Here is a 24971-nt window from a genome sequence, read left to right on the forward strand (position 1 = left end):
TCCCGCCACCTTTGTTCCTGCCACCTGTGTGGGAAACAGAGGGACTTGTAACTGCTGGCAGGTGCACACCTGTATGATTATTGCTGCTAGTATTGATATTACCTGCATGAGGTGACTGGTCTGGGAGAAAAATATGTTACGACTGACAAATGCCTGCCTGCGTTGACCAGAAGGTCAGTGGGGTCAGGACACAGGCCATGTTGTTAAAACCCATTTGGGGCTGAATTGAATAAGCCCTGAGAATTTTCTCACCTAAATAGCTTATTTTGTTTCAATGCCAGTGGGAACAACTAAAATCATCATATATCTTTCACTTTGGAAAAAAATAAAACATCAATTCTTGACTTTTCTTTAAGATTATATGAAAAGTTTATTTATGTCTTTCAAATTTTAAGTTCAGGCTGCTATGCAAATTACCATAGGCTGGGTGGTGTAAAGAATAAACATGTATTTCTCAGAGTTCAGGATCCAGGTGCCGGCAGATCTGGTGTGTGGAGAGGGCCTGCTTCCTGCTTTGACCATCTTCTCTTCGTATCCTCACATGCTGGAGAACAAGGAGAGGAAGCAAGCTCTCTCGTGTCTCTTCCTATAAGGCACTAATCCCCTCATGAGGGCTCCATCCTCATGACCTAATTACCTCCCGAAGGCCCCATCTCCAAGCACCACCACGTTGGGGATTAGGGTTTCAACATATGACAATCAGGGGGACACAAACATCCCATCCATAGCAGCCACTTCACCTTTCTTTGAAAATGACATATTCTAATTATATGTCCCTTGCCCATGGAGGAGGGAGAGTTCTTCACTATTCCCTGATGAAAAAGGACCCCGGACAAGATGTCAGGATAAACTCACTCTGTGTCATTGGACAAGTCAGGTCCCCTCTCTTGGCCTCAGTTTCCTCATATGTAAAACGGGGTTTGGATAGGGGTGCTAGATGGTTTCCAAAAGCCTTTGAGGTCTAATATTTGATGGCTGTGAATTACCAAATGTTCCTTAAGCCATGAAACGAGTGATGCAAATGGTATTTTTACTTAAGATTCATAAGCTAGTAGAACATCAAAACCAGAGGGGAATAGATCTTCTATGAATGATGTGAGGAAAATTCTCTTACATATATGTGACATGGAATACCTTTTACATGAACACAGGCAGGTACTGCTTCTCCTGTGTTACCATACTTTGTTGCCCTTAAGCATTTTTATTCATCTTTAATGTAGATTTATGTTCAGCCTGATGAGTCCTTGAGTGTAATACTCAGCTAGCACATTCTACGATTTCAGTACCACTATTCCAAGTCATACTTTTAAAATTCACATTTCCATCCCTGTTCTGGGCAAGTTTAACACAAACCTCAGTTTCTTGGTCTGGATTTCTCGGTCTTGAATTGTAGCAAATATATCACCATATTCACTCATGTTTTATTCCCTCTTTGATATATTTCTCACATGTTTAAGCCCTTTGAGGATCAAAACATAAAATTTTCACCCTATGTCGATCTCTTCCAGCTTTAAAAAGCTACCCTGTTGCCAAGAAAGACTTTTATGCTGAAGATGCTTCCCCTTGGGGAAGATGAAGGCATTAAATTAAAGGTGTGCAATCATGTTCTTGCTGCTTGCTGGAGCAAGTCCTCACTCACTCTTCTGTGGCCAGACTCCTCCCATCCTTCCCTTCTAAGGGTGTCTCCCCTGCATTCACAGGCAGGAGATCATGGCTATCTACCGGCATCCTTTGTGTTGGTTGAGGTTTTGGATAAAGCAATTATCCTGGTGATGCTGGGACAAAGACACATCTGAAACTCGGAAGGAATGGAAATCAGCTTCTTTTTTTGTGTGTGAAGAATATTTGCCCTGAGCTAAGATCCATTGCCAATCCTCCTCTTTTTTTTGGCTTGAAGAAGATTAGCCCTGAGCCAACATCTGTGCCCATCTTCCTCCATTTTGTATGTGGGATGCCTCCACAGCATGGTTGATGAGTGGAGTAGGTCCACACCCGGGATCTGAACCTGTGAACCCGGGCTGCTGAAGCAGAGTGCGTGGAACTTTAGCCACTTGGCCATGGGGCCAGCCCCCTTTTTCCTTCTTTTTAAAACACTTTTATGAAAACATAATTCACATACCATACGATTCACCCATTTAAAGTGTACAGTTCAATGGGTTTTAGTATTTTCTCAAGGCTGAGCAGCTATCACCACCATAAAATTTAGAACATTTTCATCACCCTAAAAAGAAATCATGACCATTTGCAATTATTCCCCTTTTCTCCTGAACTGTCGCAGCCCAGATAACCATTAATTTCTGGCTCTACGGATTTGCCTATTCTCCACATTTTATATAAATGGAATCATACAATATGTGGTCTTTTCTGCTTGGTTTCTTTCACATAGCAAAATGTTTGCAAGGTTCATCTATGTCATAGCATATGTCCGACGTTCATTCTTTTTTATTGCTGAATTTTATTCTGTTGTATGAATATACCACATTGTATTTATCCACTCATCAGTTGATGGATATTTGGGTTCTTTCAACTTTTTGGCTTTTATGAGCAATACTGCTGTGAAAATTCATCTACAAGTTTTTCATGTTTTCATATATCTTGGGTATATGCCTAGGAGTGGAATTCTGGATCATAAAGTAACTATGTTTAACCTTTCAGGGAATTGCCAGACTGTTTTCAAAAGCAGCTGCATCACTGTGTATTTCCACCAGCAATGTATGAGGGGTCCAATTTCTCCATATTTTCACCAACACTTGTCTGCATCTGCCTTTTTAAACATTATAGCCATCTAGTAAGTGTGACCTGGCATCTCATTGTGGTTTTGATTTGCATTTCCCTGATGGCTAATGATGTTGAGCATCTTCTCATGTACTTATTGGCCATTTGTACATCTTCCTTGAGTAATGTCTATGAAATTCTTTGCCCACTTAAAATTGGGTTATTTGTTGATTTATTATTGAGCTGTAAGAGTTCTTTATATATTCAATCCACAAATTCTTTTGAGAGATATAATTTGCAAATATTTTCTCCCATTCTGTGAGCTGCTTCTTCACTTTTTTGATGGTGTCCATTGAAACACAAATGTTTTTAATTTTGGTGAAGTCCAACATCTCTTTTTTTTCTTTGATCACTTGTGCATATCTAAGAAACTATTGCCTAGCCCAAGGTCACAAAGATTTACTCTCCCATTTTCTTCTGAGACTTTTATAATTTTAACTCTTACATTTAAGCCTACGATCCATTTTGAGTTAATTTTTGTATACGGTGTGAGGTAAGGGTCTAACTTCAGTGTTTTTCATGTGAATATCAGTTGTCTCAGTACCATTTGTTGAAAAGCATATTCTTTCCCCATTGAATTGCCCTGTCATCCTTGTTGAAAATACATCGACATTGAGGTCGTACTTCTGGATTCTCAATTGATTCCATTGACCTATTTGTCTGTCCTTATGGCAGTACCACACTGCCTTCCTTACTATAGCTTTGTGGTACGACCAAAATCAAGAAATGTGAATCCTGCAATTTTGTTCTTCCTTTTCAAGATTGTATTGCCTACTCTAGGACCATTCATTTCTATATGAATTTTAGGATTAGCTTGTTAATTTATGCAAAATGGCATTGGAATTTTATAGGGATTGGGTTGAATCTGTAGATCAATTTAGGGAGTATTGCCATGTTAACAAAGAACATCCAGCACATGAAAGTGGGATGTCTTTCCATTAATTTAGGTCTTCTTTAATTTCAGCAATCTTTGTAGTTTTCAGTGTATAAGTTGTATACTTCTTTTGCTAAATTTATTCTGAAGTATTTTATTCTTTTTGATACTATTGCAAATGCAATGTTTTCTTACTTCATTTTCAGATCGTTCATTGCTAGTGTGCAGAAATACAAGTGATTTTTATATATTGGTCTTGTGTTCTGCAAACTTGCTGAACTCATTAATTAATTAATTTCAATTTTTTTCATTCATTCCCTAAGATTTTCTGTATTTGAGGATATGTCATTGGTATATAGAGAGAGTTGTATTTCTTCCTTGGCGGTCAGGATGCATTTTCTTGCCTAGATGCCTTGGCTAGACCCTCCAGTCCAGTGCTGGATAGAATTGACGAGAGCAGATATTGATTTTCTTATTCCTGAACTTAGGGGGAAAACAGTCAATCTTTCACGTTTGAGAATGATGTTAGCTGTGGGTGTTTTGCAGACATTTTTTATCAGGTTGAGGAAGTTGCCTTCCATTTCTAGTTTATAGAGTGCTTTTAATTATAAAGAGGTGTTGGGTTTTTTCAAAGCCTTCTTTGCACCTATTGAGAACCAGCTTGTATGGAAGCTTTTACAACCACAAATCATCGTCCTTCCTTGTTTCTCCATCACTCTCTCAGAAATACACAGAATCCGCCTGAAAGCAAATTAGATATGAAGTATTAAAAACTTGCTGGAAGAGAGGTGAATAGTCCAACCCTCTCGACTCCAGTTATCCTTGCATGTGGCTGATGGTTAACTGGGGGTGGGTTACCACCACCCGAAAAGTGGCAGTTACAAGTTCAACTACTAATGGTTTGACAAGGATGGAAGCGACCTGTGATGTGTATACTCCATAATTTTCTCTTCCCATTACTCACTGTAGATTGAAAATATTCATACCGAAGGAGAGGATTGTATAGGAAATAAAGTATATCAATGGTTTGTGTGGCTAAAATGAAACAGAAATATAAGCAAAACTTTATTTACACAAGGAACGTGTTAAAGGGAGCATAATGTATTTTGCCCAGACCTTTCTTTTTTTTTTTATTTATATATTTTTTTTATTAATGTTATGATAGATTACAACCTTGTGAGATTTCAGTTGTACATTTTTGTTAGTCATGTTGTGGGTACACCACTTCCCCCTTCGTACCCTCCCCCCACCCCCCCTTTTCCCTGGTAACCACCGATCAGATCTCCTTCTCAATATACTAATTTCCACCTATGAGTGGAGTCATATAGAGATCGTCTTTCTCTGACTGACTTATTTCGCTTAACATAATGCCCTCGAGGTCCATCCACGTTGTTGTGAATGGGCCAATTTCGTCTTTTTTTATGGCTGAGTAGTATTCCATTGTGTATATATACCACATCTTCTTTATCCAGTCATCAGTTTCTGGGCATGTAGGCTGGTTCCACGTCTTGGCTATTGTAAATAATGCTGCGATGAACATAGGGGTGCAACGGACTCTTGAGATATCTGTTATCAGGTTCTTAGGATAGATACCCAGTAATGGGATGGCTGGGTCATAGGGTATTTCTATTTTTAACTTTTTGAGAAATCTCCATACTGTTTTCCATAGTGGCTGTACCAGTTTGCATTCCCACCAACAGTGTATGAGGGTTCCTCTTTCTCCACAACCTCTCCAACATTTGTCGTTCTTGGTTTTGGGTGTTTTTGCCAATCTAACGGGGGTAAGGTGATATCTTAGTGTAGTTTTGATTTGCATTTCCCTGATGATTAGCGATGATGAACATCTTTTCATGTGTCTATTGGCCATATTCATATCTTCTTTTGAGAAATGTCTGTTCATGTCCTCTGCCCATTTTTTGATCGGGTTGTTTGTTTTTTTGTTGTTAAGCAGTGTGAGTTCTTTGTATATTATGGAGATTAACCCTTTGTCGGATAAGTGGCTTGTAAATATTTTTTCCCAATTAGTGAGCTGTTTTTTTGTTTCAATCCTGTTTTCCCTTGCCTTGAAGAAGCTCTTTAGTCTGATGAAGTCCCATTTGTTTATTCTTTCTGTTGTTTCCCTCAACTGAGGAGTTACAGTGTCCGAAAAGATTCTTTTGAAACTGATGTCAAAGAGTGTACTGCCTATATTCTCTTCCAAAAGACTTATTGTCTCAGGCCTAATCTTTAGGTCTTTGATCCATTTTGAGTTTATTTTGGTGTGTGGTGAAAAAGAATGGTCAATTTTCAATCTTTTGCATGTGGCTGTCCAGTTTTCCCAGCACCATTTGTTGAAGAGACTTTCTTTTCTCCATTGTAGGCCCTCTGCTCCTTTGTCGAAGATTAGCTGTCCATAGATGTGTGGTTTTATCTCTGGGCTTTCAATTCTGTTCCATTGATCTGTGGACCTGTTTTTGTACCAGTACCATGCTGTTTTGATCACTGTAGCTTTGTAGTATGTTTTGAAATCGGGGATTGTGATTCCACCGGCTTTGTTTTTCTTGCTCAGGATTGCTTTAGCAATTTGCGGTCTTTGTTGCCCCATATGAATTTTAGGATTGTTTGTTCAATTTCTGTGAAGAATGTTCTTGGGATTCTGATTGGGATAGCATTGAATCTGTAGATTGCTTTAGGTAGTATGGACATTTTAACTATGTTTATTCTTCCAATCCATGTGCATGGAATTTCTTTCCATCTCTTTATGTCAGCGTCAATTTCTTTCAAGAAAGTCTTGTAGTTTTCATTGTATAGATCCTTCACTTCCTTGGTTAAGTTTATCCCAAGGTATTTTATTCTTTTCGTTGCGATTGTGAAAGGGATTGAGTTCTTGAGTTCTTTTTCTGTTAGTTCATTGTTAGTGTATAGAAATGCTACTGATTTATGCACGCTAATTTTATACCCTGCTACTTTGCTGTAGTTGTTGATTATTTCTAATAGTTTTTCTATGGATTCTTTGGGGTTTTCTATATATAAGATCATGTCGTCTGCAAACAGCGAGAGTTTTACTTCTTCGTTACCTATTTGGATTCCTTTTATTTCTTTTTCCTGCCGAATTGCTCTGGCCAACACCTCCAGTACTATGTTGAATAGGAGTGGTGAAAGTGTGCACCCTTGTCTTGCTCCTGTCCTCAGAGGGATGGCTTTCAGTTTTTGTCCATTGAGTATGATGTTGGCTGTGGGTTTGTCGTATATGGCCTTTATTATGTTGAGGTACTTTCCTTCTATACCCATTTTATTGAGGGTTTTTATCATAAATGGGTGTTGGATCTTGTCGAATGCTTTCTCTGCACCTATTGAGATGATCATGTGGTTTTTGTTTTTCATTTTGTTGATGTAGTGTATCACGTTGATTGACTTGCGGATGTTGAACCATCCCTGTGTCCCTGGTATAAATCCCACTAGATCATGGTGTATAATCTTTTTGATGTATTGCTGTAATCGGTTTGCCAAAATTTTGTTGAGGATTTTTGCATCTATGTTCATCAGTGATATCGGCCTGTAGTTCTCCTTCTTTGTGTTGTCCTTGTCAGGTTTGGGGATCAGAGTGATGTTGGCTTCATAGAATGTGTTAGGGAGTTCTCCATCTTTCTCAATTTTCTGGAACAGTTTGAGGAGAATAGGTATTAAGTCTTCTTTGAATGTTTGGTAGAATTCTCCAGAGAAGCCGTCTGGTCCTGGACTCTTGTTTTTGGGGAGGTTTTTGATTACCGTTTCTATTTCCTTACTTGTGATTGGTCTATTCAGATTCTCCATTTCTTCCTGATTCAGTTTGGGGAGATTGTAGGAGTCTAGGAATTTGTCCATTTCTTCCAGGTTGTTCAATTTGTTGGCATATAGTTTTTCATAGTATTCTCTTATGATCTCTTGTATTTCATTGGTATCTGTTGTGATTTCTCCTCTGTCATTCCTGATTTTATTAATTTGCGATTTCTCTCTTCTTTTCTTGGTGAGTCTGGCTAGGGGTTTGTCAATTTTTTTAATTCTTTCGAAGAACCAACTCTTTGTTTCATTGATCCTTTCTATTGTCTTTTTTGTTTCAATATCGTTTATTTCTGCTCTTATTTTTATTATTTCCCTCCTTCTACTGACTCTGGGCTTTGTTTGTTCTTCTTTTTCTAGTTCTGTTAGGTGTCGTTTGAGGTTGCTTACGTGAGCTTTTTCTTGTTTAGTGAGGTGAGCCTGTATTGCGATGAATTTCCCTCTTAGGACTGCTTTTGCTGCATCCCAAATGATTTGGTATGTCGTGTTCTCATTTTCATTTGTCTCCAGATAGTATTTGATTTCTTCTTTAATTTCTTCAATGATCCATTGTTTGTTGAGAAGCGTGTTGTTTAGTCTCCACATTTTTGCACCTTTCTCTGCTTTTTTCTTGTAGTTGATTTCTAGTTTAATAGCGTTATGATCAGAAAAGATGCTTGATATTATTTCAACTCTCTTGTATTTACTGATGTTTGCTTTGGTTCCCAAAATATGGTCAATCCTTGAGAATGTTCCATGTGCACTTGAGAAGAATGTGTAACCTGCTGTTTTTGGATGAAGTGTTCTATATATATCTATTAAGTCCATCTGGTCTAATTTTTCATTTAATTCTCTTATTTCCTTGTTGATTTTCTGTCTGGATGTTCTGTCCATTGGTGTTAATGGTGTGTTGAGGTCCCCTACTATTATTGTATTGTTGTTGATGTCTTCTTTTAGTTCTATTAAGAGTTGCTTTACAAATTTTGGTGCTCCTGTGTTGGGTGCGTATATATTTATAAGTGTTATGTCTTCTTGGTGGAGAGTCCCTTTTATCATTATATACTGTCCCTCTTTATCTTTCTTTATCTGTTTTGTTTTGAAATCTACCTCGTCTGATATTAGTATAGCGACACCTGCTTTCTTTTGTTCATTATTAGCTTGGAGTATTGTTCTCCATCCCTTCACTCTGAGTCTGTGTTTGTCTTTGGGGCTGAGGTGTGTTTCCTGGAGGCAGCATATTGTTGGATCTTGTTCTTTGATCCATCCTGCCACTCTGTGTCTTTTGATTGGGGAGTTCAATCCATTTACATTTAGAGTGATTATTGAGACGTGGGGGCCTACCACTACCATTTTGTGTCTTGTTTTCCGGTTTTCTTCAGTTTCCTTTGTTTCTCGTCCCATGGTTTAATCTGTTCTGATGTAGAGCTGCTACTCTCTGTTGTTGTCCTTCTACTTATCTCCTCTGCTCTTGGTTTTGTAGCCCCTTTCCTTTTTTGGATTTTTCAGGAATGAGGGTTTTCCTGAGGATTTCCTGAAGAGGAGGTTTTGTGGCAATGAACTCCCTTAATTTTTGTTTATCTGGGAAAGTTTTTATTTCTCCATCGTATTTGAAGGATATTTTCGCTGGGTAGAGAATTCTCGGCTGTAGATTTTTGTCCTTCAGATTTTTGAATATATCATTCCACTCTCTTCTAGCCTGTAAAGTTTCTGCTGAGAAATCTGCTGATAGCCTGATGGGGGTTCCTTTGTAGGTTAGTTTCTTTTGCCTGGCTGTCCTTAATATTTTCTCCTTGTCGTTGACTTTTGCTAGCTTCACTACTATATGCCGTGGAGTTGGTCTTCTTGCATTGATAAAGTTTGGAGATCTATTGGCTTCTGTCACCTGAAGATCCATCTCCCTCACCAGATTTGGGAAGTTCTCAGCCATTATTTCTTTGAATAGGTTTTCTGCCCCTTTCTCCTTCTCTTCTCCCTCTGGTATACCTATAATCCTTACGTTGCATCTCCTAATTGTGTCTGATAATTCTCGGAGAGTTTCTTCATTTCTTTTAAGTCTTGCTTCTCTCTCCTCCTCTGCCTGCAACAATTCTATATTGCCATCTTCCAAATTGCTAATTCTTTCCTCCATATTATCGGCCCTAGTGTTCAGAGCATCTAGATTTTTCTTAATCTCCTCTATTGTGTTCTTCATTTCCAATATTTCTGTTTGGTTCTTCTTTATCGTATCAAACTCTTTTGTGACATAGCTCCTGAACTCGTTGAGTTGTCGGTCAGAATTCTCTCTTAACTCATTGAGAATCCTAATGATGGCTGTTTTGAAGTCATCATCATTTAGGTTATATATCTCATTTTCTTTGGGATTGTTTTCTGTGTATTTGTTACTTTCTTTCTGTTCTGGAGATTTAAAGTATTTTTTCATATTGCTTGATGATGTTGATTTGTGCCTCCGCATGGAGATAGAGTTTAGTTGCTCCTTTCACTTGTTTCAGCTGCTGCGGTGGGGGGAGCAGCTGTTTATACTTCACCAACCAGGAACCCTGTCCGTAGTTGCTAACTGGGCCTGGGCCCCTCTTCGTAGCCACAGTGGCCCTTTGGATTCCCTCCTCTGCCGTGGGGGCCGTCACAGGGGGGCTTCAGGCTGCAGGTGCCTACTGTTGTTGCCCACCTAGATGCGCTCTCTCCTTGGGGTCTGCAACGGTGTTATGGGCTTTTCCAGCGGCCAGGGGTGGGATCACTTATATTTGTCGCTCCGTTGCTGTCGGCACCCACCAAATCTCACTTGTCCTCTATGGGTCGCAGGAGAGCTATTGGCATCTTCTACAGTCTGTGGTTAGTACACCTAGCTATGCTGCTTTTCCCTGGGGTCTTCCAGCCTTGTGGCTGGCGGCTGGGTGCCTTCTACTGGTGCTGTGCAGAGGCTTTCCCTAAGGCTGCTGTGAGCCTGTAGGGTTTCCCCCTAGGCTACTAAGCTGGGTCTCTGGAACTCTCTCCAGCCCCAGTCCTCTCCGAGATCTCCGGCAATCCCTAGCCTCACGGGGTGGGCAACAGCAGCTGGGGGTCGCCCCGCCCTCTGGGCTTCTCTCCGGGCCTCTGCCGGGAGCCCTGAATGCTGGGCATGGCCCCTCTGCTAATGGCAGACAGAGAGTTTTGTCTGCTGCCCGGGCGGAGCTCCGGCGCTTCCCCTCCGGGTCGCCGAACCGGCCTTTGAAAGTTCCCCCGCCCCGGTCCTCTCCGAGATCTCTGGCAATTCCTAGCCCCACGGGGCGGGCAACGGCAGCTGGGGGTCGCCCCGCCCTCTGGGATTCTCTCCGGGCCTCTGCCGGGAGCCCTGAATGCTGGGCGTGGCCCCTCTGCTAATGGCAGACAGAGAGTTTTGTCTGCTGCCTGGCGGAGCTCCGGCGCTTCCCCTCCGGGTCGCCGAACCTTGCCCAGACCTTTCTGATGTCAGTTTCTGCATTTTGAGAATACTGTTTCTGGTTCATCTCCTGAGGCCTCTCATACCACTTTTTCTATTTCAGGAGTCTGGGTGGTGACCATTTTGCCTGCCTCCTTCACGTGTGTGAGCCAGCTGTTCCACATTTTGTCCTGTTACAGGTAAGAGGGCTCTGGGAGTCATTTGTGTCTTCTGCCAGGAAAGTATCTGACAGACTTTCCTAAGAATTCCCGAGCAGTGCAGCAGTGGCTGCACTGGAACCAGGAGCATATGCAAGATCCAGGGACAACCACATCTATTGGTAGTAAGAAAAAGAAAACTATTGATTTGAGCTTCTACTATTATCTAGACGTTGTGCTAGAATCTTATTTAGATTGTCGCCATAACCCTGAGGGGTACTTTCAACTCCCTTTTTACAGCTGAGATTCAACAAAATAACTTACCCAAGCAATTAGCAGCCAATCATGTCTTCTGACCCCAGAGACCGTCATTTCTTGTCCACTCTGGCATCTCTATTGGATGTCAGACCTACCCTGCTCTTCAGAACCAATCACACTGGGCTCCCGGCAGGTGAATCTGGCTCAAGGGGACCTCACAGGACACTGAGTCCAGGGGCCCACGTGTAGCAGGTTCAAGAACAGCAGCGCAGGAGGAGGCGATGGCCTTCAATCTGTAGCCAGCATTTGCATGCAGATAGCAGATGAATTTTAGGTATCTACTGCTCCCTTGTCTCTGTCTCTCTGCCTCTGCCTATGTCTCTGCCCCTTTATCTTTCTGGCTCAGTCTGTAACTCACACTCACTCACAGGAAGCCCAGGGCCACTTTCCACCACTCCAGAGCATCCTGCCTTCACATGCTCCCAACCTGGCTGCCCAAAGGGTGGGGTCTCTTGCAGATGGCATCCAAGAGAAGACTCTCCTGGCACGAAGAGGCCCCACCTCTCCATCCCCACCCTGGCTTGCTCCCTCTCTCTGCTTTCTTCTCCCTGCACCCAGTGGGTGGATGGCACTTGCTGCTCTCTCCGCCCCATCTGACGTAGGGATGTCTGCTCCTTCATTAGGCTGCAAGTCGCTGGGGGATTTTCACTGAGGCATTTGACCACAACCAGGGACAACTACTGTGCAGAGCTTGCTGCATGGACGTGGGTGGAGGCAGCACAGGGAAGAGAGGGCACCTGTGCTGGGGAGGCCTCTTTCCTGTCCAGGCTGGCCCCTTGCCCCCACACCTGTCACCCAGGAGTGATGATCCTTGCCCTGTCTCCTTTCCAGGACCATGGGGCAAAGGAAATATTGGATGGGAAAGCACCCTACAAAGTGGGAAGCACTGACACCTGCCCTCCAGGCAGCTTCTACAAAGCTAAAGACCAGCCCTCCCCAGATGCTTGGCCATCAGGGGCTGGCCACTTACCCATGTCTCCTCCCTCAGAGCCACTCTGCATGATGGTTCTGTCAATGTGGGCGATGAGCCACTGTGCCAGTATTTTTATTTTCCTTAGCATTATTCCAACCCACATACGGGCTCCTTTTTATTATTTTTTTTTTTTGAGGAAAATTAGCCCTGAGCTAACTACTGTGAATCCTCCTCTTTTTGCTGAGGAAGACTGGCCCTGAGCTAATATCCATGCTCATCTTCCTCTACTTTATACGTGGGACACCTACCACAGCATGGCTTTTGCCAAGCTGTGTCATGTCCGCACCTGGGATCTGAACCCGTGTACCCCGGGCTGCCGAGAAGTGGAACGTGCGATCTTTGCTGCACCACCGGGCCGGCCCCCGGGCTCTTGTTTTTAATGTTACAAAAAATATGTAGCGTGAACTAAGTCTTCCTGCTATTCAGACCCCAGTTTTTTGCCCCGGAGCTAAACATTGGCATTCATTTTCTGAGTTTCCTTCCAGGAATTTTCTAGTCAAATATATCTGTGTGTGTTCGTGTTCCTGGTAGCGCACTCTGCTCCAGTGCTGCCAAACAGAAACACAACGAAAGCCACAGATGCAATTTTAGTTTTCTAGTAGACACTATTAAAAAGGTAAAAGGGGAGGTGAAAATTATTTAATAATTTACCCAACATAAGCCAGACACCATCATTTCAACATGTAATAAAATACAAACTATTAATGAGATATTTACATCCTTTATTTCATACTAAGTCTTCCCAATTCAGTGGTCACGAAATTGCAAAACAACTTGGGAAACGCTGGAGACCAGAGGTTAAGAAAAAGCAGGACACAGCTGTGGATGTGGACTGTGATCATAACTATGCCGACCTAATCTTTATGCAAAGGGCCAGACCAGCGCACGGGATTTCTTGGGGTGTGGGGTTGTGAGGGGTTGTGGCCCTTTTCCTTTCCCTTTATGTTGTTATAAGGTGGGTCTATCGCTAAAAATGGCTTTCTGTTTTAATTATTATTACTTAAGTAACACATATTCATGGTAGAAAAAATAATAGAGTGAAATGAAGAAGAACAAAGACTCACACAGTGTCAACTATCACATTCAGTCTCCATTAAGACCAGGAAAGTGTATGGTATTTTTAGAAAATATATTAAAGGTTTTCAGGCTAATCAGAACCGTCCCATGAGCTATGGTCAATACAGGGAGGCTAAGCTGCCCGCCATCTCCCTCCACAGCAAGCCTTCTGGTTTATATCTATTGAGCTCTAGGTGCATAAAGAGCCGTAGTTATGGACATTACTGATTTCCCACTCTTTCTCTAGAAAGCGCATGAGGAGGTTGTGGGCAGGAGATAAACACTCTCTGCCTTTGAAGTTCCACCATCCTTCCTCGTCGGAGAGTGTGGTAAGCCTGCAGAGGCCTCTCTCTGCTGAGACTAAGCAATTTGCCAAAACCTGCTCTTCTGCCTCTCAGATGGGGGCAGGAGCTGGGGGAGGAAGAGCCCCTGACTGGAGTCCAGAGTCCTCAATTCTAGTATGCTCTCCTGCTGACTGCTGATGAGTCACTGTGCCCATCCAGCTTTCGCTTTCCTCATCTGTAAAACGAGGATGATCACAACACCTGCCTCAGTGGGTTGGCGGGGGAACCTCAAATGAGACAGGGATGCTGGATGCATGTGTCAGAGGCAATCAAGGTTTTCTCCCCTCTGAGAGACCACCCTTTCTTTTAAATCTCAGGTGGCCATTGCAAGGTACCCTGGCTGGCAAATAGCCTACATTCTGTGGGGTAAGTGCCATCACGTGACCCATTTGGTCAACCCACATTCCGCGGGCACCTGTAGACTCCTGGTGTGGGCAGGGAGGAGAGAGGTGAGGCAGCAGCAGCCCTAGCCCTTCCTCGAGGGACCTGCAGGAAGGAGGGAGAAGCAACACTCACATAGATCACCATCACCATCTGTCCTGAGCCCACAGGGTGTATACACTAAGGGTGGTGGTGACCCAGAGGGGGAAGTGACAGTTCACGCCCAGGGTAGGGCACAAATGCTTTCTAGTGGAGTTGACATTTGAACTGCACCTGGCAGGATGAGCAGGTGATTAGCAGGAAGAAAAGGGAAGTCATGCCAGGCAGGAGAAGCAGCATAAGCAAAAGTGCTAGGGCTTCGGTGAGAGGAGGATAGAGGGGGACTGCAAGGAGGGACATGCAGGACTGGATCATGAAGGGCCTTGAGTGACTGCGGGCTCCCTTGGCCCACAGGCTACTTCATCATCCACGTGGTGCAGAGCCTGTGTGGCCTGGCAATCATGTATGGCCTAGTGTTGCCCATCATCCACAACCAGGGCCTGGAGATGCTCCGAGGACTGGGCATCGGGACGGAAGTGTTGGGGATTTCTGTCAGTACTCAGGGCCTGGGGTCTGGTGGGCTGTCATAGCCCCTCTCCAAAATGCCCCTTCCCTCTGGGCTCTCACCAACCTGTGACACCATGCTCTCAGCTCTGATGCAGGGATGAGCCATCATAGCAACTCACAGGATGGGAGCCTTAGAGCCTACAGGATGGTTCCACTCTCACTGTCCAGCAGGGTCCTCACAATTGTGTGTGAGAAGATATACGTATGTCCATTTTATAGCTGGGAAGATTGAGGTTCAGGGAGGCGAAGTGAGAGAGAGGACAGTATAGTGGAAGGAAAGAAGGAATCTGAGCTTCGGTTTTAGATCAGCTCTGAATTTGGGTAAGTTGCTTCTCTGAGCCTCAGGCTACCCATATGGAAGAGGAAGGTGAATGGTGCCATTATTGAGAATTTACTATGCATCTTTTCTCTTAAGAACCCTTTGAGGTTAGGGCTTACATTAGCCCCCTTTTGTCAGATGAGGAAACAGGCACCGAGAGGCTAAGCAGTTTGTCCAAGGAGGGGGAAGAGACAGGATTGGAGCTGGGCAATAGACATCAAAGCCTCACTTAAGCCCTACCCGACACTGGTGCTCAGAGGATGCACACACGGGATGTGGTACTGTCTGGGGACCTCCCTACTCTGAGCTCCTTGGTTCCCTCCTCCTTTAGAGCCCCCTGTGAGCCTGGAGCAGAGCCTGCCCTGTCCACTCTCTCATGGCCTCCGTGAGCTCTTCTCAAAGCCCCTTTCCTTTCATGGAGTCCCGTGCTGTTAAACCACTCATCCCAGCTGCCCGCACTCTGGACAAAAAGACATCAATTAAACCCTGGAGTTGTGCTCTGGAGCCAGAAGACCTGACTCTGCAGCTTCTGGAAAGTCATCTCCCCTTTGTGAGCCTCAATTTTCTCATCTGCGCAATGAGTGTGAGAATGCTCTGTAAGCAGAATGCACAAAGCTCGTGCTACTGTTAGTGTGGCGGGCCGTCGGCACCTGTCCCCTCTGTATCACTCGGCATTCGAGAACGGCTTGGGAAGAGCTGACAAGGCCACCTCAGGATGGTCTCGCCCTGTGTTTCAGCCTCACCATATCCACCGTCCTGGGTCTCATGATGCTTCAGGTATGGATCGCCACCAGGTTCTTCCTGCAACCAAAGATGGGCACAGCCGACACGCAGAAGCCCTTGGCTCTCAACAACAGGTGCGGGCAGAGAAGGGAACGGGCACTGTAGGGCTTTGGCTTCGGAGGTCTCTCGTTCCTTCCTCTCCACCCGTGGCAGGTTCCTGGGCAGACTCTGCACTCTCTGAGGGGGTGAGGGGCAGTGGTTCAGGGGTGGGCTCTGGGGCCAAACTGCCTGGTTCAAATCCTGGCTCCACCCTTTATGAGCTGTGTGACCTCGGGTGACCTTACTAAACATCTGTGAACCTCAGCTGCCTCATTTTACATATAACTGTGCATACCCCAAGAGGTGTTCAGAGGATGAAATGTTAAGATATGAACTTAGAACAACAGTGCCTGGCCCATGGTAATCCTTTCCAGTTCATCACTCATGGAGCAAATACATGGGCACTGAGGATAAAGAGATATCCCCACGTGACCTGTCTGTGAGCTCCTCACAGTCCACTGGAGCTGACAGACACAGACACATAGGGACAGCAGACTCCAGAGGGTGTGGGAGGATACTAGAGAAACGCGAGTAATGGAGGAGAGGCAGGAGTATTAACTCAGCTGCTGGTGGACAACTGAGCTGAGCTGAGCTGAGTAGGTTGGCAGGATTCCTACAGGTAGAGATGAGGAGAGGGCATGGCTGGCAGCTCCCGCTGCATGGATACAGGCAGGAAGCCATGAAAGGCAGGACATGTTGGGAGCAGAGTGAGAATCCAATATGGTGGCTGTGCAATGGCCTCAGGTGGTGAGCCTCAGGGAGGAAGCACAAAGTGACAATGACAGAAAGCCTCTCTCAGAGAGGGCCCAGAAATTCAGTATGCAAAGCTTGGGCTTTATCCCATAGGCAACAGGAAACCATGGGATCAGGTGGTCATTTGGGAAGTTTCATCTGGAGGAACTGGAGCAGTCCCTGCTAGGGGCATGTCACTGTCACAACAGTGCTTTTCCACTGTTATAGCCTCTGCTATAGCCACAAAACCAGCTGTAGTAACATGAGATTTCTTATTGTACAGGAAACCCCAAAACCCAAGGATTCCATGCAACTTTACAGTCCCCGCTAACGTCTGTCCTGCACTGCGCTCAGTGCCCACTACACTGCTTCTGAGCTGGTCTTCTCCCCAGTGCTGTGAGGTGGGGACAGTCGGCTCCTGCTTACAGCACGGGGTCACGCAGCTAGTAGACAGGAGATGTAGGATTTGACCACAGGTCTGGGCACGCCCTGAGCCCACCTGCCTAGCCACCTTCCCATACTGAAAGCGTGCTGCCCTCTGCCTGCTTCCGTTTGCAGGAAAGCGTTCCACAACTTCAACTATTTTCTGTTCTTCTACAACGTGCTGCTGGGCCTGGGCGCCTGCCTCTCCAGGCTGCTCATCAGCTGCATCCTGGGCGCGTGGCTCATCGCCCGCATCGACAGGACCATCATGCAGAGTGGCTATGAGGGAGCAGACATGGGTGAGTGGCCAGCCCCTGATGGCCAAGCATCTGGGGAGGGCTGGTCTTTAGCTCTGTACAAGCTGCCTGGAGGGCAGGGGTCAGAGGCCCACAGTTCACACTCTTCACTTACATTCAGAGCTTATCTTCCCATGGAGGCTACAAAGCTGAGTAGGAAAAACACACTCATTCAGAAGGGAGGTCAGGCTATTAAACCCCTCACATGTGACAGACCTCTGAGGTACCATGGCGGGCAGTGAGAGGTAGTGGAATTCTGTCCAGTTAGCAGGTAATTTACGAATGCATGGCTCTCAAAATTTTGAGAAAGAACACATCTCAGAATTACTGGTATTAGTTGGAAATTTCTTTAGTTAAGAAAACGGTCTGTTCAGTTGAAATACTCCAAAATCAAAGGCATTTCTGTGGAGCAAAAATGGTTTTTGTTCTATTTCTAGGCCGTGTCCATTCACTCACTCACTCACCGTTCCTTATGTGACCAATGCCTTCTCCATATTAGCCAGAGGCTCCGAGCCCCGCTGAGCTTCAAGTTCCCGATAAAGGGATGGATTAGGATGTCATCTCTAAGAACTCTTCCAGCTCTTCCTACCTCATTTTTTAGATTCTCAGCAAAGACACAGGCACCATTTAGGAACAAAGTGATGCTGCAGTTACGCTATAAAAAGCACGATGGGGCCAGCCTGGGCAGTCCTGCCTGGCCTGACTCGTCTTCTGGATTTCAGGCTACAGTGCGTGGATCGGCATGCTCTATGTGGATCATTATCATACCAACCCTGTGCTCGTCAGCTTTTGCCACATCCTGATCACAGGCCACAGGGAGAGGAGGCTGCAGCGGGCCATCAAATACTGGTACCTAAACCAGTCAGCATGTAAGTCTCCTGTTTGAACCTACACTGGGGTTGGACACCAGGAAACAAGCACCCTGAGGCTTCTCTGGGATCCCTGAGATGTCCCAGGTTACCCTTCCCCGCCCCCCTTCCTCCACACTCCCTGCCCGGGGAAACCTTCTACCTGGAAGACCAGGAGGCTTAGTCCCCAGTCAGCCTGGCTCTGGGCCCCTGAGGCCTTGTGTCCTTGTCCTTCTGACTGGGCTCTTCCTTTTTCTGGGAAATGAGCTCTAGTTCTGCTGGCTGGGTCCTCCTTTCCTCATTTGTTTGAGACCCCACCCATATCCCAGGCTGCAGGCCGCATGCCCTCCAAGATGGCACTCAGTTTGCCCACCACAAGTTCTCCCTGCCCCCAACTCCTGCCCCCTCAAGGCTCTATACCGTCTACTGCCACCCCTGTTACTCTGCTCTGCCTTCTGCTGGGAAGCCCACGAGTTAGCCACGTCTTGTCAGCACCGATCTGGACTGTGTTCACCACTGCTCCCACCACTGCAGAAACCAGGCTCTGTGGGACAAACGCACATCCCTCCACCCGCCCTCATGTCCCCAGGAGTCCTGGTCCAGCTCCTTCTCCCACACCTCACATCTACCAGGCAGCTTTCCCTACAGCCTCACAGAAGGACAGACAAGCTGCCCCTCGTCCTAATCCATCAGCTCTGATTCTATCCTAGGTCCCCGTGTCTCAGCCAGGTCCAGGACGAGGTGGCTCCTGCTGCAGACCCTGATCAACAACCCCAGACTGGTCACGCTCAGAAAATCAACAGCAGGTTATGGTTCCCAGGAGTTTACCCAGATTCTGTTGACGTGCTCAGAACACTGACACTGACCTCCAACTTTGCTACAAGGCCATTCCAGGATCACTGCCCCTGCGAGAAGGCCCAGGCTACCCAGCAGCTGTCCCCTGCAATGTGATGCGATGCACAGCCCCTGTCCATGCACGTGGCACACAGCACTGACCAGGATGGCAGCTGGGCTAAAGAATGAAGTGTCAGGTCTAATTCACTCCCTTGGCAAAAAGATCAAGAACTAAAGAGAATTTCTCTTAAACAAACTTTGCCCAATAATGATTTCCACTATCCACTGTTAGGAGGCAGCCTCGGAGACTTCCATGGTGAGAAGCACTTAGTTTGACCACAGGATGGAACTTTGTGTCACTGAAGAAGGTGGGAAAATTTCTCTATCAGGAGAGTTTAACTGTTTGACGCAGTTTTTCTCTGGAAGAAAGTATGGCCTTAATGCAACAGGGTCCTCGTCGCTTCCTCCTTTCCAGGCCTTCCTCATGGTGGTGGGAGAGAAGGAAATCCATGATACCAGCCTCCAATCTGGGAGGGAGAGCTGGCACACACTGAGCTCTCCCTGCCAGGGCCACTGGGATGAGGGACAGATCCGAACTGATCTGGGTCTTGGTCACAAAGAAGACGCACAGATTCTCTCTAGCAAGGGGGCATCACCTGGGAAAGCTGCCTATCTGAGGAGGCAGAGACAGGATGGGCAGGCATTCCGGATGGGGGACAAGAGCAAGGGTGTGGGAACCAGAAAGGCCCACGCATGTTTGAGGAGGGGGAGCCCCCTGGTGTATGCAGTGCAGGGTGCTGGGGGCTGCTTAGACCATTCCAAGGAGGCCCAGAGGCCAGGCTGGGAGGCCTGGACATTTCCTGTTGTGCAGAAGGCCCAGTACTTACCCAAATTCTTCACACCCAAGCCTAAGATCTCTGATAGCCTGGAACCTGTACAAAGTCTGACCATTCAAAGTCACTCACGAAGCCTGTGCAAGTGCCAGGAGGACCCACCAACAGGGTGAGGGAAGTCCCTGTCCACCTCCCAAGTCCCAGAGCCACTGAAATTCAATAATCATTACTGAGCACCTCCTGTAAACCCAGTCGTGTTGGTTGCTAAGTGTGTCTGCCATACTTCTCTTTTAACTTAATCGCTGCAACTAAGCTTTGTCATTCTGCTTTTAGAAACTGAGAAAATTGGGACTCAGCATTGGGATCCCTACACCACCGCCGTCTAGCTGTGTGACATCAGCTAAATTACTGTCTTTCTGTGCTTCCTTTCCCCCTTATATATAAATAGGGAGTAATACCTGTAACATCCAAAATTATTTTGAGGACAAAATGAGTTAATACATATAAATACTTCTAAGCTTGTACCTGACATATCCTAATCTCAATAAATATCAGTTATTGTCATTTGTAATGTTACACATTGTGGTGATCTGATTTATATGTGCACAGCTCTTGCTGTGCTCTCAGCTCCATGAAGAAAGGGGCCTGCAATGGTCTTCCCTGAGGTAGTTGCCTTGCAAATTACTGTGGATTCTCCTCAGGACCTACACTCACCAGCCCTATTTGCTTCTAGACCTATTAGTAGATTCAGCCCCAGAAGTCACCATGGCCACCAAAGCAGAGTGTGGGGGTTTTTCCACGGCCAAGTATATGGACCCATATTCTGACAAATCAAAACTCACCTGTGATCTATCAGGTCCCAGCCAGGGAGGAGTGGCCACGATGTACTGACAGAGAGGCTGGGGGCCTCTAGGGAATTTCTGTTCTAAAAGAATTGTATAAGGATGTGCAGGGATGCTGGAAGTCCTAGTTCATAGGTAGCATAAACGTTTACGAAAAGAGGCCCAGCTTCAGCCTTAAAAGGTACATCACAAATCTTTCCCCCGACATGAAACAAGCAGGAAAAGGAAATGGAAGGTCATGGACAAGGATCCCAGGAGGATTCAAATCTAGGTGAAGAGTGATCATGGAGCCCCTAGAGGGGACTGAGGACAGAAAGTCCTGCCAGCCCTTAGTCCATCTGCAAATTATCTTCCTCTGGCCTCGTCCTCTCCACATGGAATGTTTGCTCTCCTTAGATTTTTTCCCCACTCACTGCTGATGCAGTTCCAGAGACTGAACTAGAAAACCGTAAGTTTCTAATATTTTGCCAAAAGAAACCTCAACAGGAGAAGCAGAAAATGTTCCCTCTTCCTCCACAGTGTAGAAAGGTAGCCACTGTCCTGGGGCAGAAATGGGCCTGGCAAGTGTCATTTTTAAAGACACCCAAATGTCAGTAGTGGTTGCTCTGCCTGTGAAAGTACCTTCATCCTCTAAATCCCAGGAGTTCTGGGGAGCTGTCTCTGCTCCTGGCCCAGGTTAACGATACTGAAATGAACATGTCCTCTGAGGAACGGGGTTGTTGGGGGTCTCCTTCCATAGCCAGGGAGGAGAGCTGGCCCTTCTGCCTTCTCCCACATACAATAAGCTGATGACCCTGCAAGATTTCTTGGTTCAAGGAGGAATGTGAGAGTCTGTATCTCATTTAAATTAGCATAGGAAGGGAAAGAACAAAACCTCAACTCTCAGGCTGTAAAAGAAACAGGATGTTAATATACTACTACTCAAGTCTAGCATTTACTACTTACAGTAAATAAACACTGCTCTCCTCAAAAGATAAACAGGTGCTGGTGAAGAGCAGCAGCAAGGTGATGCAGGGTCATCCCCTCTTCTCCTGGCCTTCAGGAGACCCCAGGGAAGGGCTCACGATGTTCTCCTTCACCTTGGAGCAGGAGGAGCTGGCCCAGTGTACCCCGAGTGCCCCAGCTGTGCCCCTACTTCTGAGGGAGAGGTCGCACTTGAGCTGGTCTCAGAAGACTGACGTGCCACTGGTACTGGGCTCTGTGGTGGAGGCCTGGTGGCTAGACAGAAGACAGGGACGGCCCACCCTCCCCAGCCTGTCCCCACTGCACTCTGAGCTCCAGGCCTGGTGCTCAGTGCTCGGTCAGTCAACAGCACCCCATTTGTCCCTGTCAAGTGAGCGATGATTTAGCATCACTCATTTCACAGAGGAAGAAACTGAGTCCCAGAAAGCTGAAGTGACTCACCCCAGGCACAGGACTGGTCAATAGTGGAGCTGGGATCTGACTCCCCAAGACCACGCTTAGCCCAAAGCTTTACTGAGCCCTTAGGATTCAGCCACTGCCAGCCTGGACACTCACTTGCACCTGAGCTCAATGATGGCCAGTTCTTCTTGGCTTTCAGAGTTCTGCTGGCCAACTAGGACTCCAGGGCTAGCCAGGGCTCCAGCTGGCAGGACAGGCTGTAGCTACAGGACAGAGTGGCGCCTGTGAGCCTACCAGGAGCCACACCTCAGATGTCCCTCCCAGGGCCTGCCCAGCAGCTGGAGTCCAGGTGCACCAGATGTCGCCATGCAACAAGGTCTGGGACTGACCCGGGGCCATGGCTGCAGACTCTGTGGAGCCGGCCACCAGGGAGAGTTGGCCACAAGGGCAGGGTCTGTCCCTGTCCTCACCCAAGTTCCGCCTGGCTTCACCTCTCATTCTCGCTGAGCTGCTGCATGTCCTGGAACCAAGCCCCAAATTGCTCCTCAGGCTCTGTTGTAATGATCTGCACCACCTGGAGCAGCAGAATCTCTCATTACTTTGTATTCCTGGGGCCAGAGGGAAGGACAGAATGCAGACAGGGCCTGGGTGGGGCATGCTGCAGGGGCCTTGTTGGGGGTGAGGAGCGAGGAAGCGCTCCGTCCTGGGTCTTTGGTCACATGGGAACCCTCCTCCTCTCCAACTCAATCCTGGTCCAACCTGTTCTCAGACATGGGTGTAAACAGCCCGGCCTCCAGAAGTTGTCCTTGATGCCAGCCCCCTTCCCTCCCCACCAATTCAGTGGGTTTCCCACTTCTCTGTTACCAAACTCTCCCAATAAATGTGAGATGTAGGGGATGGGGCAGGGAGCATCCTGCCCAGAGGGTCTCTGATTTCCACTCCTCTCCCCTCCCCTGCAATGAGTGCCACAGCTACTCACCTTATTCCTCTTCTAGAGGTGGATCTGATTCTGAGAGCCAGACAGCCAAAGTCCTTCAGAAAGAGCCCCCTAGCCCATACTAGCCCCCATCCTCACATTTTCTCATGTTGCACTACCACTAGCGCCCTCGAGGGGGCAGCACACACAGAAAACGGGCTTGGACCTAGGCCAGGCTCTGGGCTCCAGGTTGGTGGGACATGGATGCTGAGGCTCAGGGATCTTCTAGCCCAGCTCTCTCTGATGACAGACAGGGAGACAGGCCTCAGGCAGGAAGAGACTGCTCAGCCACTTATGTGCTGCCAGACTTGGAGGAAGCCAACGTCTGTCTCCTCTCCATGGGTACCATCTGGGGGAGAGGCTGACTCCAGCTCCCACAAAACCTTCTGCAGCTTTGCAGTCAGGTGGCTCTGCTGCTTTGCCAGCCTGGGGACTGGGACGGGTGTCTTATGCACAGCCTCGGTTCATGCACAGTGGTGGCTGAGAGGCTCTCAGGACAGGTTTGCCAAGTGCTGAGAGCTCAGGGTTCAGTGCGGGAGCTCTCCTCCTAAGCCTCAGGATCCTGCTCCCCCCTGCTCTGCCCTAGCTCACCCACCTCCAGATAATCCTGCATCACAGGGTCCAGCATCACTAGGTCAGTAAGGAATGTGCCAAGGAAAGGGACAACACCCAGTGCCATCGGGGTGGGAGCAGTAACGAGCTCCCACTCTCAGGTGCCCCCATGCACCCTGCCCTGAAAACTCCTCACCCTCGACCTCCCAGCCCACCCCAGGATTCCCAAGTGGAGCAGCCTTCCCTCACTTCCGGCTCCCCTCACCCTCTAAGAACACCAGATTCCTCCTAATCACCACCCAGGGTCTGCTTTTGGCAAATCACAGGGCATGTGGTCTCTGGCCTCTCCCCATTCCCAAATCCATCCTGCACCCAGCTCTTCCAGGCCCTCCTCCTGGTCACTTCTGATGGAAAATTTCAGGCACTGTGCAACCAGGAGGCAGGGCTGGAGGAGGAAGGGCCCTCCTCTCTTGGTTTGGAGATCTCCAGCACACATGGACGTGGTCCGTCCTTTCTTTTGCACCCCTTAACTGGCAAGATGAGGCGGCCCAGGGCCCGACCTGGCCCTCTCGCCTGTTTCTTCTTGGCCTCCAAGGCAGCCTTGGCGGGCTCCTTTGGTTACTGGATTAAACAGCTCGTCTGCTCCTTTTCTTCTAGGGCTGTTGGGCAAGGCATTTGACCAAATGGGAGTTGTAAGAGCCGCAACTGGGGTTTGGGCTTTGGGGTGAAAATAGGTCTGATTTGGCTCAAGGCTGCTGCGCTGTGTCAAAGGAGAGAAGAACGCCATAGTTTAGAGGCAGCGTTTCCGGGCATTCTACAGTGGGCGGGCATTGAGACTGAAGGCCTGGGTAGTAATGCCATGTTATCTGCCTTCTCTGTGACCAAAAAATCAAGAATGGAATTCAGGCAATACCAGGTCCCTTGCCAGTTAGAATCTTCACGTCTTCCCAGTCCAGTTTCCCACAACCTGCTCCACCTGGTACACTGCTGCTCATTCTTCAGTTCCTAACTTCCAAGAGCATATCTCACCATCCTCCGAGGAGGCTGTCGACCCGTCGAAGGCCTGGACTGTGTCTTCATCACTGTGTCCCCAGTGCCTAACATGGCTGATGACCATGTGCGTGAAAGATCACGCCCCTAGTAAGCGTCAGGGTGGAATCCGAAATCTCTGTTGCCAGATTCCTTCACACTTCTCTCTCATGGGACCAGCCCGCCACCGGAGCACTGGGCCTTGTCAACTGGTCGCCGTCTCTGCTCGGTCCCCAGTCGGGGGCTGCATGGGCGGAAAGGCTGAGGATAACCCTTTACCGAAACGATCGAGTCAGCAGCTCAGCGGCGCCCTCGCCCACGTGGCTGCACTTGGCGGCAACCCCAGCACACGGCTGAGCAATTTTGCTCCTCCACGGCTTTGGTACGAGCGTCAGAGAAACAGCATCCCATCCAAGAGGGGAGGGCGGCCAGGGGGGCCGCGAACCC

The 24971-nt window shown here is 47.1% G+C and overlaps 1 protein-coding gene and 1 long non-coding RNA gene across 2 annotated transcripts in view; one reads left to right on the forward strand and one right to left on the reverse strand.

Annotated features, from left to right (window-relative positions):
* LOC103543158 (stimulated by retinoic acid gene 6 protein-like) overlaps positions 1-20339 on the forward strand; it is a 149892-nt gene extending 129553 nt beyond the window's left edge. The window contains exons 12-19 of the mRNA XM_070595825.1: positions 10945-11020; positions 13573-13654; positions 13987-14035; positions 14504-14627; positions 15713-15832; positions 17088-17251; positions 17971-18117; positions 18807-20339. Coding sequence (XP_070451926.1) covers positions 10945-11020; positions 13573-13654; positions 13987-14035; positions 14504-14627; positions 15713-15832; positions 17088-17251; positions 17971-18117; positions 18807-18955 — 911 coding nt within the window. The 3' untranslated portion in view covers positions 18956-20339. The remainder of the gene's footprint in view (positions 1-10944; positions 11021-13572; positions 13655-13986; positions 14036-14503; positions 14628-15712; positions 15833-17087; positions 17252-17970; positions 18118-18806) is intronic.
* On the reverse strand, positions 346-17091 carry LOC139079653 (uncharacterized). The gene is made up of 3 exons (XR_011533431.1): positions 12329-17091; positions 11303-12189; positions 346-544 (listed from the first exon to the last, which is right to left on the reverse strand). It is a non-coding gene; the product is annotated as an uncharacterized lncRNA (long non-coding RNA).
* Positions 20340-24971: the final 4632 nt, after the last annotated feature.

The sequence above is a fragment of the Equus przewalskii genome, chromosome 26 (assembly GCF_037783145.1).
Source record: "Equus przewalskii isolate Varuska chromosome 26, EquPr2, whole genome shotgun sequence".
NCBI lineage: Eukaryota > Metazoa > Chordata > Mammalia > Perissodactyla > Equidae > Equus > Equus przewalskii.